Source organism: Larimichthys crocea, chromosome VI, assembly GCF_000972845.2.
Source record: "Larimichthys crocea isolate SSNF chromosome VI, L_crocea_2.0, whole genome shotgun sequence".
Lineage (NCBI taxonomy): Eukaryota > Metazoa > Chordata > Actinopteri > Sciaenidae > Larimichthys > Larimichthys crocea.
Genome location: NC_040016.1, coordinates 14,075,795 through 14,090,883, shown reverse-complemented (window position 1 = coordinate 14,090,883; position 15,089 = coordinate 14,075,795). Strand labels below are relative to the sequence as shown.

General features: G+C 39.1%; 1 protein-coding gene across 2 annotated transcripts in view; it reads left to right on the top strand.

The window, feature by feature from the left end:
• poc1a (POC1 centriolar protein A) overlaps positions 1 to 15,089 on the top strand; it is a 39,524-nt gene that overhangs the window by 12,139 nt on the left and 12,296 nt on the right. For both annotated transcript variants that reach the window (XR_003462500.1, XM_010746399.3), the window contains exons 9-10: positions 56 to 205; positions 14,716 to 14,979. Coding sequence is in view for 1 of the 2 variants with exons in the window: in XM_010746399.3 (XP_010744701.2) it covers positions 56 to 205; positions 14,716 to 14,979 (414 nt within the window). In the remaining variant the exon portion in view is untranslated. The remainder of the gene's footprint in view (positions 1 to 55; positions 206 to 14,715; positions 14,980 to 15,089) is intronic.

Below are 15,089 nucleotides of genomic sequence, written 5' to 3'. Positions count from 1 at the left end.
TTCTTTTTATAGAAGATTGTTCGACTTTTTATGACGATTTAAATTCACCTTATAGGTAATGGTGTGGAAGACCAACTTTGACTGTGCTGAATACAGTGATGGTGTCAGGCTGCAGCATAAAACTACTTCCAGCTCGCAGGCACCACCAGCCAGCTCCACGGCTCGCCCTCCCTTTACCTCGCATCCATCTGTGCTCCGCAGCCAGGTAAGTTCAACCAACCGCAGCAAACTGACAGTAAATCTGCTTTGATGTCCCGTTTAGATCGAGCATTTTATGCATCCCCTTTTGCTCCTTTACACAAATTACTTTTTATCCTGGACATGGACATATACATTTCCTTTCCCTAACACAGCTAACCGACATGTATCAGCATGTACTAATATACTCACTTAATAAATATGTACTTATATTGCTCATATGTCAATAGATTTTTATTTATTTATCTATTGTATAATTGACTTTGTTGTATAGACAATGAAGATTTGGTGTGGCATTAAACAGGATGCTCCACAATTCAGTTCACACAAGCAACACAAGTGATCATCTGGAACTTTCTGATTTCAAGCCAGAGGATTTCCATAATCGTAGCAATTTCAAAACCTGTTGGTACCAGAAGCTACAGTTTACAATTTAGAAAAGGTCTGGAGGTAATGAACAAGGTCATGATGATTTTGATATTTGCAGAGCTTTGCCAGCAGTGTGGCTAAAATATAAAATTTATCCGGGGGGTTGCTGAAAACAAAACTTTCTGACGACTTCAGAATGATATAAAAGGGGGTCATATTATTATTTGCCCAAAAGGGTATGTACACCAAATGAACACACACACACACACACACACACTAGTCTGTGTACATAAGTGCTCATATTAGCACAGCAATTTTAACTGAAACCAGAGATTGTGTTAGACGTCGTTTTGACAGACGGGTGTTCAAATTCTAACATGATCTATTATTACTCATCATTCTAATATTTTTTGAATGATAATGAGAAATTTTCCAAAAACAACTCGATCACAATAACACTTGTTGGGCTTTCAGAAGACACTTAGTCATCACATATGTCGGCTATATCTCTATATAGCCTAGCTATCGCAAAGTTTCCAGAGTCTAAAGCCAGCTACACAAAGAGGTCATGCATGGGACTACTACAGGATAGGTAATGAATACATCTGTAATATACCACTACACTGGTTATTGAGAGTATTGTATGTGAACTACTTAACATTACTGTAGATCACCCTCAGCGTTAATCTGTCAAAATGTTGGTTGGCCTTCCATCATTGTTGAAACAATTCAGTCACGACAGAAAACATGTAAATGCGCCCCCTGATTGAAATAACCGTGCACACACATTAAGATATGCGTGTACTGACTTGATAAAATAAACAAAACAAAACATAAAGAGACACACGCACATGCAGAGATGCCCCTCAGTATTTCATGCTGCCAATGCAGCTTGCTTATTTCCACCCTGCATGTCCTTCGTTTGAAGTCTGCAGTGTGGCCCAAAGCTACATTCATATCTCGCATGCAGGGTGAGAAATACCTACTTATACCCGCAAATGCACTTCGTTACAGAGGAAGGTCTTTTCTGACCATGAAATAGGTGAAATATTAATCTGAGCTCAGCGTGTGGCTACATCCTGGAATGCAAATAACATACATATTTTATATCTGTGCTATACTACAGGTAAGTTTTGATACAGATGATGATAAATCAATGAAATTGTGATGTGATGAACTGTGATGATTATCGCGCCTTATCGTGCTATAGTGCTGAAGTAAAGCAGTGGCAAACATATTAAAGGTATTTATGAAAATGTTATTTCTTGAAGTGCACGTTATGCTAAGTTACTCCTGCATTTCCAAAAAGACTTGAGTGGTTATGTTTATTTTTCTTTGTCCTATACGATCTCATTTGAGTGTCTTTATTTTAGACATCTGTAACTCAATAACACATTTAAAGCTCTTATTCCTAATGTCATTGCAGTACATGTGACGCTGCACTGTCCTGATTCATACCGTTTATTCATTTTTTATTTGACAACTAAGAGGTTTGGAAAATATTACGGGTCAATAAATGCCAAAGTCAGTTATACTATAAAAAAATATTCAGATGGAAATCAAGCCTTCCAGATTCTAAAAATGCATTTTATGGAAGCATCTCCTCCCGTAATTTAATAGGACATCATTCTCTGTGTTTCAGTAGGGATCTATACTCCACCACACCCTTTCTGACTGCTGTGTAAATTTGTCCGAGAAGAAAGTGTAGCTAAAAACGATCAAACAGTTTCAAGACTGTGGCCAAGTCAAGCTTGAACCTTTCAAAAAAGTAGTAGATGACAGAAAGTAGTAGTGTTTCCCCTGTATCTTTTTCAGGCACCAAAGAAATGTAAAATTTATATATTTGTGGTTCAGATGTTTGCTTGTTCTATATATTCAAGATTTAAAACAAAGTGATCACAAGGAGATGATTGCATAAAAATAAGAAGTGATCAGTTGCAGCTTGTTTTTGAACCTCTCCTTCAATCATCATGAACTGTGTTCATGGTTCATTGCTGCTCTTGGCTTGGAGAAAAGATTCAGTATTCACTACTATTCATTATGACATCATAATATGGAAACTGTGGCACAGATGGCCCATTTGTTGAACTCTTCACGCAATCCCCCAAAGTGCTCTCCTTGCAGCCTGTTCCTGAGATCTGTTTTACCCTACCAATCATTCACAGACTCCTGTTGTGCAAGTTTACACGTCACCAGAGCTATCTCATAGTTCACTTGACACAGATTAAGATGAGCTTAATACGTTTATGTTCATTTTTTTTTTTTATGAGCTGCTTTACCAAATGATGTGAGGAACTCTGCAGCCTTTGACTCGTGGTCTGTGTTAATAAATTCTTGAGATCATAACTCGGCTTTCCACTTTTTTGCTTTCCCCTATTGGATGAATACTGGACCCAAAGATATTTAATACCACAAGAATGTTTTCAAGCTTCTGGACTTCCTGGTTATGCGACCCAATGAAGTGGGGTCACCGTATCCAGGTCTTATTATACATCCATGTTTCTCATCTCTTCATCTCTGTACAGAGGATAGCTCTGATGGGGAAAATGAAAGGGAAGCTTAAATTTCCGTCCGAATCTGTGCAGTTCTTTTCATTATCAAATAATTATGTTTATTCTTACCATTTTCAATTAAAGGTTTTAAGAAAAAATAGGCATCACATTAGCCAAGGTGACTTAGACAAATGTTGTTCAACCAAAAGTCCAGAAAATTTAAATGATCAGTTCATAATTGTGTATATGCAAAAAGAGTTTAAAAACATAAAGGTGACAGACAAGATTATGTCCTAAAGAAAGTGATGGAGAATTGCAGCCATTAGGGATGTTTAAATATTAAAAGACCTTGTCAGGTGTCACACACACACACACACACGCGCACACACACACACACACACACACACACACACACACACGGACAGCGTGTCAGAAGCTGGCTTGGCAACTTCAGGGGATGGTTTGGATTTCAACCTCTTTGAGTACTACAGTGTTACTTACATCAACAAGGGCATAGTCAAGGTCCTCTCTCTCTCTCTCTCTCTCTCTCTCTCTCTCTCTCTCTCTCTCTCTACACTTGATTGGAAATCCAGAATTGGTCTCAGTGTGGTGTGTTCACTCAACAAGACAATAAGATAGGAGTGATGTGGATGAGATACAATGGTAAGGAACACATGTACATTTCTTATAATATACAGTTATTGTCATGTCAAGTGTGTCAAGTCATGGCAAACAAATGGACTTTCTTAGTTAGCATCATGTATGTGAGGGTGATTACTCTAACAGCTTCTTCACATTGCATTCAACAGTTAAGTACGTGTCTTTTAATGTGCTTTAAACACTGATTTTCTTTGTGCCATCCATGAACCCACTGGGACTCTTTTTTCCCCTCTGTCTGTCTTCCTCTCTCACTGCTGTAATACAGAATGGTAAATGAATTTTAATGGCCCTTCCACTCGACAGCCATTATTACAGACGTGCCTCAAAGAATGATTAGAAAATGGGCAGTTGGACGATGTGGGGAAAGATGATTAATGCACTGTATGAAATGTATTCTCTTCTTCTGAGAACTGTCCTTGTAAAAAAAAAAAACCCTCTGAACCCTTTCATTGGGAATGTAAAGGGTTCAAATACAGCTGTCTGAAGCTTCGGCAATTTAGTTCACATCTCTTTATTAAGAAATGAGGTGAAAGACAATTAAAATTACTGGAAATTTACAGTTTTGGTATAAAATCCTGAAAGTTTTTCTCAAGTTCGATCGTTTGGTGTAAAGTAAAACTCAGTCCGAGCTGTCCCTTACCATTCAGATAAAACCAAACATGTTTAACGCTATTGGAGTTTTTAAGTCTAGCTCATGCAATTAGTGACAATCAGTCATGTGAATAGTGTCAACAACTAATAGGTGCATTTTCTCTAGTACCATGCGGCTACACAGTGGTAAACATGGAGGACACTACGATGAGGCACAAGAACTTAAAGTCTCACTACTCTTGGATTGTAGAAACGGAAGTGAAATTGGTGGAGTGAACACGAGTGTCTCTAGAAGTGTCCTCCCATTTGTACCACGGTCGAGTGGTGGGGAAAAAAAGTAGAGAGAAATTGCTGCAGCCCTCCATTGTTGTTGTTAGTTTCCACCAGGTGGAGGATGGCAAATTATCTCAGAATGAAACTAGTTGTATTTTTGTAAATTGTTATAAAAATAGAATTACTAAAAGTCTTTTCAAAGTTTTATAGTGAATATTGGGCATTAGTTAAACACATTTCATTCAAACCAGATTCCAGAAAAATTCTAGTGTGCTGAAAGGTTGTCGGGTTTTTACCACACATTTTGTCACTGTGACAACCATTAAACCTGCCCTGACTCATTTTTTCTTTTGCTCTGAGAGAAAACAGCCTTGAAAAACAGAAATGTTAATTCTCCTTTATCATCCAGCAGATTTGAACTGATGATGGCTATATAAAACATTTGTTATATAAACGCCCTCTAACCACTTTAGATTTTACTAATGTACTGCATCTGAACAAGAACATAGCTGGAAAGGTTAACGGGACTTTATAAATTGAAGACTGAACCGTGGTGTTATTGTTATTATCTGGCCATTTTGGAAAACCGTGTACACTGTTGCCTGTAAAGTTGGAATAATTTTCAGGCACATTCCTCTTTTTATTCCTATTTATACACATCAGGTTAATTTGGCTAATAAAGTTTTAAGGAGATACACTTTTTAAAGAATAAATCACATTGTCACAACATTTCATTTTAAGAGAAGAGATAAAAAAAGATTTGACTCCAACTCAAACAGCTGAATAATTTTAAACCTGGTATAACAGTATATAGCATAATGTTTGTTACACATTACACGTCACTGGCATTTCTTAATTACATAATCTTGACAGACTTTTTAGTTACAATTTCTTTATGAAAATTGGTCATATGCCTGACACACAGAGCTATGAATGCAATTACAGGTTAATTTCCAGCCTTTCCAATAGAGATTACTCAGGTTTCTGCAAGTGGTCCTGGTTGTATTGATTAGCTTGGCTACATGTTACATTTGACTGATGGGGGGAAACAGATGTGTCACAACCAATCCTGGTGAAGTTGTTCTTGTTGTTGTTGTTGTTATTTTTGTTCCTGTTACCATGAAGATTATTATTCAGTGACAGGCTTCATATCCAGCAACTTTAATTAAAAAAAAGTCATAAAAGATTAAAATGACAATACAGCTTTGCTATTTGACTTCAACCTGCAGTTTGTTTCTGTTAATAGCCTTTCATCTTTCTTGTGCTATTAATGTTCTAACAATATTGACGCTTAGAATATATGCACACACACACATATGTACACGCACTAACCGTATTAACCTGAATTAGTTTCTGTCAGGACATGACAAGACATTTCTTTCATCTTTTTATATGAATTGTCATCTGCCAGTTGTTACAGTTAAAGTAATGATAGTAACAGCACCTGGAAGTGAAGCTTCCTAGGTTTTCCTTTTCATGTATAATTTAGCCATTCATAATTTATTATTAATACAGGCCCTTTCATCTCACATAAACTGCAACGAGTCTCACACACGTGTTGCCAGAAAGGAAGCGAAGAGGAGAAAAATGTCACTATAGCTCACCTAAATGTTTGTTTTCTTCTCTCTTGGAAAGTGTATTCAGAGGTTTTATTAGTTTAAAAGGAGAGTATAAAACAGAGAGGAACTCTGATAAGTGGATCTAATGTGTGTTATGAATTGACATCTTTTCAGAGATGCAGAATATAGTAAACAAGATGTTCTTTCTGAAAGCAGCTAAGCCTGAGTGCAAACCAATTACACTTGCAAAAATTAAAAATTGAGCATTGCGTGTCAGAAAACTGTCAGAAAGACACTACCAAAATGCAATATGACATATGTTTTAAGCAAATAAATGTTTTTATGGAATCAAAATAGCTAATATTGCACAGCACCTAATGACTTTTTTATTAGGGCTGTTTTTAATTTGTCTTTAATGACAATAACAGTGTTTAGATTAGATTAGGAGGACGACACACTGTATGCTACTAGCACCGCCAAAAGCACTATAATCACGACGACATTTGTTCACTTGTTTGTATTAATTGTTTTTGATCAGTTGGCAGTATGTGCACTGTGAAAGAACATTACTCAAAATGGCACAAAATAAAGCTGCTGTTTTGCAGTCAAAGACTTGTTATTATACACTAGGTCCATCCATCCATTTTTCATAAGAGCTTATCCTCATCAGGGTCGTGGGGGGCGAGAGGCGGACTCCACCCTCAACAAATTTCCAGTTCATCACAGAGACAAACAACCATTCACACTCACATTCATATGTATATCATATATCCCATGCAGACACAGGGAGAATAGTCAGAGATGTGTTTCTGTTATTCAGCCTACCCTCTTTGATATAAATCAGGTGGACAAAACATAAAAAAAAAACACCTGTCATCCTCCCCATTGATCATATAGTTGGTCAACTGCTCTCTCTCTGCAGGGCTGCATTAGTTTTAGTTAGGTGTACCTAATAAACTGGCATCTGTAGTGTATCTTCTGCATTGCTTATGGCTTTGACAGTGCTTCTGTGTCTAAACCTCATGAGAGAACTTGTATTCTTATTCTTGCTAAATAATCAGTGTTTCATTATGAAACAATGACAAGCTGTTTCTTTTCAGACAAATAGAAAACAACAGTTCAGGCTTCTCAAGAAGACAAATCAAAGAATATCTCCCTCTTAGATAATTGTCACTTGAAGCTCGTGGTACAGGGGCTGGCTAGGACTACAGGCCTCTGGACTGTTTAAATCATCGAATGTGACCGAGGTGTTAATACTGTCCCTCCTCACGATGTCGAACATCCAGTATTACACACAGCCGGCTCAAATTCATTTTACCAGGAAGAAACTGACTAATGAGACAGTAATGCTGTGTTTATTCATACAGCGGCAAAGGCCACCCATGGCTGCTGCCCTCTCCGAATTAAATCCACAGGGATTTTATAAGTAGCTAATTTGATATGTTGATCCTTTAATGTACTTGGATGCGAAGCTGCATGGTAATTTGCCAATGATGGGTGCTATACCAGGAACATGTAGGCCTATATGTTAAACACAATAAAAGCTTTTAAAGGAGGTCTCGCCAGCTAAAGACTGAGCGTGTGTGTGGTTCAGTCTCTGTGCTCAACACAGCTAAGTAAATTTTTATGTGCCGCCGTTTCAGTGTGTGTGTGAGAATAGATGCATCAGTGTGTGTGCGTGTGTGTGTGCCAACCATTGCTGATAGGCAGATCAGCTCTCTCTGATCACATCCGCCCCTAATCCCTCCATCCACCCTCACTCCCCCCCTCCCCCTTTCCTGTCTCTAGCTTCACATCTGGGTCTTTCTCCCACTCACGTGTACAGACAGACGAGCTGCACGCTCACAGCAGGCTTCCCTTCGCAGCTCAACACACACACACACACACACACACACTCATACATCACTGCACTGTGCAGCTCGGCTTTGAGATGCGGGAGGACTTCTGAGACTGCAGTTGCTGTATGAACGGGCTGCTGTAACTACGTTATAGCAAATCTAACTTTACTGGCGCTATTCTTAATTAAAGACTCAACAGCAGCAGAAGCAGAGAAACAATCACGAGGCTCGCATATTTTAAGATCTCACAGCATTGCACTCCGCAGATTCGGTTAGTGTTTGTGGTTGCGGGTGTGCATCTTTAATGTGATGGTATGGAAAGGCAGGTGGTATTGTTCTGACAGCAGGAGTCGAATGCATTTGACAGCAGGGGACATGGAGCGAGAGAGGGGGAAAAGCAGGGGGTGTGACAAGGAAGTGTGATAGCAATGGAGTTAAAGAGAGCCTAATGGTCCAGTGGAGCGAGAGAACATCCGCGAGGAACAGGGAGAGGGAAATGAAGGAAAGTGGGAAAACAGGGTGAGCACGTGAGCGAGCTAGACAATATTAGCACACTGGAGGGGGGGAAAAAAACAAGATTAAGATGCAGAAGCATGGGAATAATGAAAAGAGAAATTTTGAGAGCCATTAACAAACCTCTGCTCACCACTGTTACATTTAAAGACAGAATACCATAAATGGATGGAGAGAAAGGGGTTAGAAAAAAGAAAAGTGGATGAAAGAATGAGTGAGAGAGGCAGACAGAGAGAAATGGAAAATGAGAGTGAGAAGTTGACTAAGTAGCATTAATAAAAGGGTTTAGTGAGAAACACTCTCCCCTGTCGGTTCTGTAAGTTATAGCCGAGTCCTGCAGCTAAGTCAGAGCTGAGAAACTTTGCAGGTTTCATTCATCAAAAAGCATTCCTATCTAGTTTGTCATGAAACAGTTTTCTCCACTGTATTTAACTGAGATGTCAGTTGGTAAAAGATTTATCTACATACCTGCTGCCTGTTAATTGTCGGCAACTGATGGCAACACATTTTACTCCCAGAGTCCATACGGTTTTACTCTTTACATTAAAATGTTTGCAGTGATACAAAACAAAAATTTTAAAGCTGCCGCCCTCTAAATGATTCAAATCATCAGTGGAGAAAGACTCCTGAGTCAACTCTCTGCCAATGAGTCTGCACTTTTTTATTTTTTGCTGCATCATCGTACACTAAGCAACCAGATAGCAGCATGGCAGAGTGTAAACTTTATAAACTTTACTGAGTCTTGAGCTTAAAATTAACTTAAAAACTGAATGTGATTAAAATAGAGACCGGGCATAATTAAGTCCTGCACAAACCAAAGGGTCATTTCATTGCTTTTTGAACTGCACGAAGGTGCCTCACAAACTGAGCCTTGAATAAAAAAAGTGGATACAGGTAATACGATGTGAGGGAGCATCAGCAGGAAGAACGGAAAAAACCTCACACTGTGACGCACACTATAGTATGCCTACGTGTTACTGTAAAGGCTGAAGCTATGCAAGGCCTGATTTTTTTCTTTGTTCGGTTAAATCACTTCATAATTCATTAACACTATAATTACAGTAGTTTTTGACTGAATACATCGTATACTACTGTGAAATAGTTTACAGTCATTCACTTGGCACAAACTCAGTCAATGACTGTGGATTTCCTCTGCAGTGGGCATGGTTTTCGAGGTATGACATGTTGCGTGTCTCTATGAATGGCAGTGCGATCCTTTTGTGTTTGCTGCTCCAATGCTCTCTGCTCCGGTGCTGAATGCAGCAAAGTCAGCTAACCCAAGCTAAGCAAAAAATGTTTTAACAGGTGCATAGTTGTAGTTATGTAATAATGACAAACTGCTCGTAAATCTGACAATGTTTTGACGTGACACTCACGACCCCTAAAGTTAATGGTGACAGCTCTGCACTGTAGATGCTTGAGCCAACATTAGCTTCAGACTGGCAGGTTACAACTCTGAATCCCAAAGGCGCCAATTCAGAGCTTTAAAAAGCTCTGAAAAGCTTGAAAAAAAATATGATAATGTGTGACTGGAAGTTTACTTGGAGTTTCAGACGACTGCAATCAGCAATTTCTACATTTGACAACCGCTAAGCTACCTGTCTGAAGTTGACGTTGAGGCATTCAGACTCTTTTATGAACAGCGGAAAGACACAGCCCATTATTTCCACAGAGCTGTATTTTTTTTCTTTATTCCACAAAACCATCTTTGAATAACTTACACAGACAAAGGAAATCATTACTGTTGGCTGTTTTTACAGCAGACATTTTGACTTTTCATAGTAGGAAAAACACAGGTGTTACTAATAACATTAACAAAAGCTCTGTTCTATTTGAGCGTCCCCGTAACTCATGACCGTGTGATACCGAAGCGGCTCAGTGGAATCCAGACATTATTCATTTTATTATTTACACCTGTGATTTTCTTCTCCTTTTAAATGTCTTCTGTGAGAAAGGTCTATTAACCAGACAACAGCCAAGAGCGTTTTTTGTTGTCGCTGTTTTGCCAGCTCATGATTATTAGAAATTATCTACAGCTGAGTAAATTTACTGCCGACAGTTGCCAGCTTAAACTTTACCTCGATACAACTGAAGACACTTTTAATTGTGTAAGTCATAGTCCAAAGTACTGCCCTTCTAATTCAAAAACGCACTCTTTCGAAACACAATATCAATATAAAGCATCACATTTCAGGGTTTGGTGTAAGTTCCTCTTCCCATCCCTGGCGGTTTGTACCAATGTTGAAATCATAAAAAAAAAAAAACAATCCCATAAAAGTGTAGGAGTTTCCATTTTCCCAGTTAATGCTATCCTCAATAAACCTTTCTAATGGCAGACAATTTTGACTTGTGGAGCACAGGTGTAAGTAATAACTTTAATGATGGCTCCGTTAGATGTGCCAGTAAGCTGCGCCAGTGAGCCAGCGTGCATAATACCAGAGCGCTGGCACTGGTGCAAAATGTAGCCCTGATTAGTGTTATTAGTTACACCTTTGTTTGACAAGGCCAATTGTCCACTGTGAGAAAGATCTGTTGTCCATAACGCAGCTGAATACATAGTACATGATGAGTAAACAGCGTGACTTGTGCTCTTTCGCGACTGGAAACTCTTTATTGTTGCTGCTGCACATTTTGTTCACACATAAAACCCAACAAGTCATACGGGGTCAGACATACAGCAGCATCCCTACGGCTACCAAGATGGAGATTTAAGCGTGGCAAACAATCACCCTGATGTGCCTGTACTGAGATTGTGAAAGTTTCAGGGATGCAGTCAGAGTTTTTTCAAGTCTCTGTAAACATATCGCCTAAATTGATGATGATCATCAATGTCTTTGTTGATTGTTGCTATTGTTTAACCCCCATATTAAGCCTGAAACTGATTGAGGAACCAGCTGCTGAGGCGCCTGTTTCATCTCTCCTTACTTTTCTGCTCTATCCTCAGAAAATGTGTGTGTGTGTGTGTGTGTGTGTGTGTGTGTGTGTGTGTGATAGAGAATGTGTGTGCACGTAGCGTGATGAATGGTTTTGTATGCGGCTTGCAGGGTGTATTGATGGCTTGCTGTGTCAGACTAAGAGTTTAATTTTGGCCTCAGGAAATTTTCCACTGTTGGTTTTTCCACTCCAGGTGATTCATTAGGAGGGTGCTCACTGTGTGCGCACGCATGTGTGTACACTCGCGTGTACCAGGGTTTACCCTGGCCCCCATGTATAGCTACAGAGGTACATGCCGTGTTTGGTTTGCGGCACAATATATTGTTTTAGCGTCAACTTTGCTATTTACACGTCACAGTGTGAAAATGAACCCGTATGGCTGAACCTGGCACGTTTACACGATGGACTCAAGTGCTCCTGATAATTAATGTACATTGTCTCGCCTTAAACAAATCAACTTGTATTGATTGATTACATATGACAACTATAACTACAACTTTTTCATGACTAACCTGAAACACAAGCAGTTCATAATTGTCTGTCATGTTAATAATTGTTTGTCATAGTCTGACTTGTCAACATTTTGATTGTTAAACAGAAACCGAAAAGAATAGTCGCTAAATACGTGATGAATGAAAAATGAATGAAAAAAAATGTTTTGTTCAGGATTTTATTTTATTTTTTTGGTCATTCGCACAACTTTCTTCAAATGTTCAAAAGAGACACACATGTCTACATCAGTGTTTGCCAAAGCTGTAAGTGGTACTCTCAACAAGAGTTAATCCAGTCTTGGTGGAGCTTGAAGGCTCAGCAGTACTGCTCTATTGTCTGCTCTCCTTCCTCCCTCTCTTACTTTCTCTTCCTCCCTTTCATCCCGTCTTTGTACTGCCACCAACAGAAGATCAGAGCAGATCAGCGCAGGGGGCATTAGAGTGGCAGAAGAATCAAGAAACATAGTCAAAGACAAAATAAGGACATCTGCTCATGCTGTGTTTTATCGATTGATCACACGTTAATTATGGTGTGGAGTTGCACAGGTACTTTTTGATTTTGAGCCAAAAAACTTGCTTGTTTATTATTGGACAGTGTCTTTCGTTTTAGAAATAATCCATCTGTTGCTCGATTTAGACAGACATCATGTAATGTATTGAGATCATATCGAGGGCTGAAATAACTGCAAGTTTGGGGCAAAAAACACCGAAAGGGTCGAGTCCCTCTTCTTCCATTTTCTTTCTCAGCATGCAGTTGATTCTGACCACTTGATCTAATTTTCACACATTACTTTCTCTCTTGCAGAGTTGGCAACCAACCTCTTCTGTATTGTCTCTGTCACCAAAAGGCTACAGCTTTACACTTTATAGCATTTGTTCGTCATGTTGATACAGTTGTAGTAAAGGAAACATGAAACATATTGTTTTATTTCATCATAGCTGACTCATTATATCATATTATGAAACATCTCATAGCCCATTGTACATGGCTGCAGAGAATCACCCAGCCCATTTGTGACAATACTGTATGTATTACCCCTGCTTTTGTAAATGTGTAAAGGCAGGTGACAGCTGACAGCTCTGCTCATCTGGCTTTATTCAGGAAGTTTAACACTGCAATCTTGAACGTGTTCAGCTGAGTGCGAATAGATTTCCTGTTGCGTAGTGATGAGTAAAACAGTTGTTGTCTTCTTCACTGAGATGGAGAAGAAATGTTGTCCTGGGGCAGACGTACACACACACACACACACCATTTTTCATAACCAGACAGAGACAGACAGAAATATGAAGAAATCTATAGATGTGTTCACACAGTTTTTAGTCACAGACGTGATGATGGAGAGATGTGGTCACTGACATTCATGTGTTTATGTCTCATTGAATTAATCACAACACAGACAGACTGACTGGCTTGTGTGTGTGTGTGTGTGTGTGTGTGTGTGAGAGTGTGTGTGAGTGTGTGTGTGAGAAAGAGAGAGAGAGAGTGTCTGCTACTTTCCGTCTTTTGTCTCCATAGCCCTTCTGAAATCTGTGTTCCGGCTCCTTCACTGACAAAAAGTTAATTTAAGCAAAGCCATCGCTGATTGGTCTCCAGTTAGTCAAGTAACATTTGAAGTTCTTACTGTGCAGCTAAGATTTGATATCCTGCTGAAGGTCAGTCAGTCTGATGACAAATAAATGATCATTTATCTATTCCAAGAACCAGGCCCAACTTCTCAAATGTGTTTACAGTTATAATAATAACATCACAAACACATAATCATTTGTATAGTTTATTTATATTTCTTTTTCCAAGTAATTTCATCAATATGTGATGTCATCGTATGTCTGTATTCATTGGTAATGGTTGTTTATTGGTTGAGTCAATACCTTCTAAAAAAAACTTTTTTTCTTTCCAGCACTTAGTTTGAATTTGACACTGATTCAACTCTGACCATATATGCTCGGTAAACTAACATGAGTCAAATTTTATGTCAAGTCAAATTTATCTTTACAGCCAGATATCACAAATCAAAACATGCCTCAAAGAGCCATCTGTTCAATAAACAGCTTCCTCCGTTTTATTCCCTTTTAACTGGGAGAAAAAAAACTGAGAAAGAGACCACAGAGCAGGGATGTCTCTCCCAGGATAAACAGACATGCAACAGATGTTATGTGTACATTAAAAGCAAATTCAGGATGACAATATTACAGATTGTAAACAGGCTAATAAAAAGACTTACAGAGTTAATGAAAAGGAAAGATATTTGCACATAGTATGTCGTACGGAGCTGGAGTTAAGCAAGAGAGGTGGTGATTGAAAGATGAAGATCACTGTAGTCACAAAAACATTTGAGTCACAAATGTTTGTGGTTTTGACCACACACACACACGCAGCTAATAAAAAAAGCCCTGATGAACATCTGAGTCAAATATGCTTATACCAACGATGAAGAAAAATTGTTGATGATATATATATATCTATCTTACAGGCTGAGGATCTAATAGTAACTGCTGTCACTACGGGGTGCTGATACAATATGATGACACTTCACCAGTGTTCATTTCAGCACTTTGTTCTGTCTTCTTTGGAAAAGACCACATTTTTGTTGTTGTTAACAGTTATTTGGAAACAATTTTGAAAGATCCACAAGATTAAACAACCCATTTCCGTTGTGCCATTTCCTCTACACGCAATGACCACCAAACACATCATTTCTGTATCATTACACTATACGGTATTTTAATGACACGTTCTTGTAACTCTACCATGTTGTATTGTATCTGTCTATTCACCCTCCTTCCTCTCTGTTTTTAGGCCTCTGAACAATCAGAACATTTTAACGGACAGGACTCCCACTCTGCTGCCCACACTCAGAGTGGCAGTCGCAGCAGCAGCCACAGCAGAGCGGCTCATTCACACACCTACAGAAACCCCAGCACCTGCTCCTCCTCCTCCACCCACCAGGGTTTACCACAGCATTCATCCCAGGTTCAAGCACAGTCCTCAGATGGAGGCGTCCCCCCCGGCATAGCCAGCACACTTGAACACATAATAGGTCAACTGGATATTCTCACTCAGGTAAGCAGAATACGTGTTAATCTTTCATGACAAACAGCATGCTTTGTACCCACGCACACTGTTCAGAACAAAAGCTTCCTTTACTCTTCAACCTGTAGGCCAGAGATGAT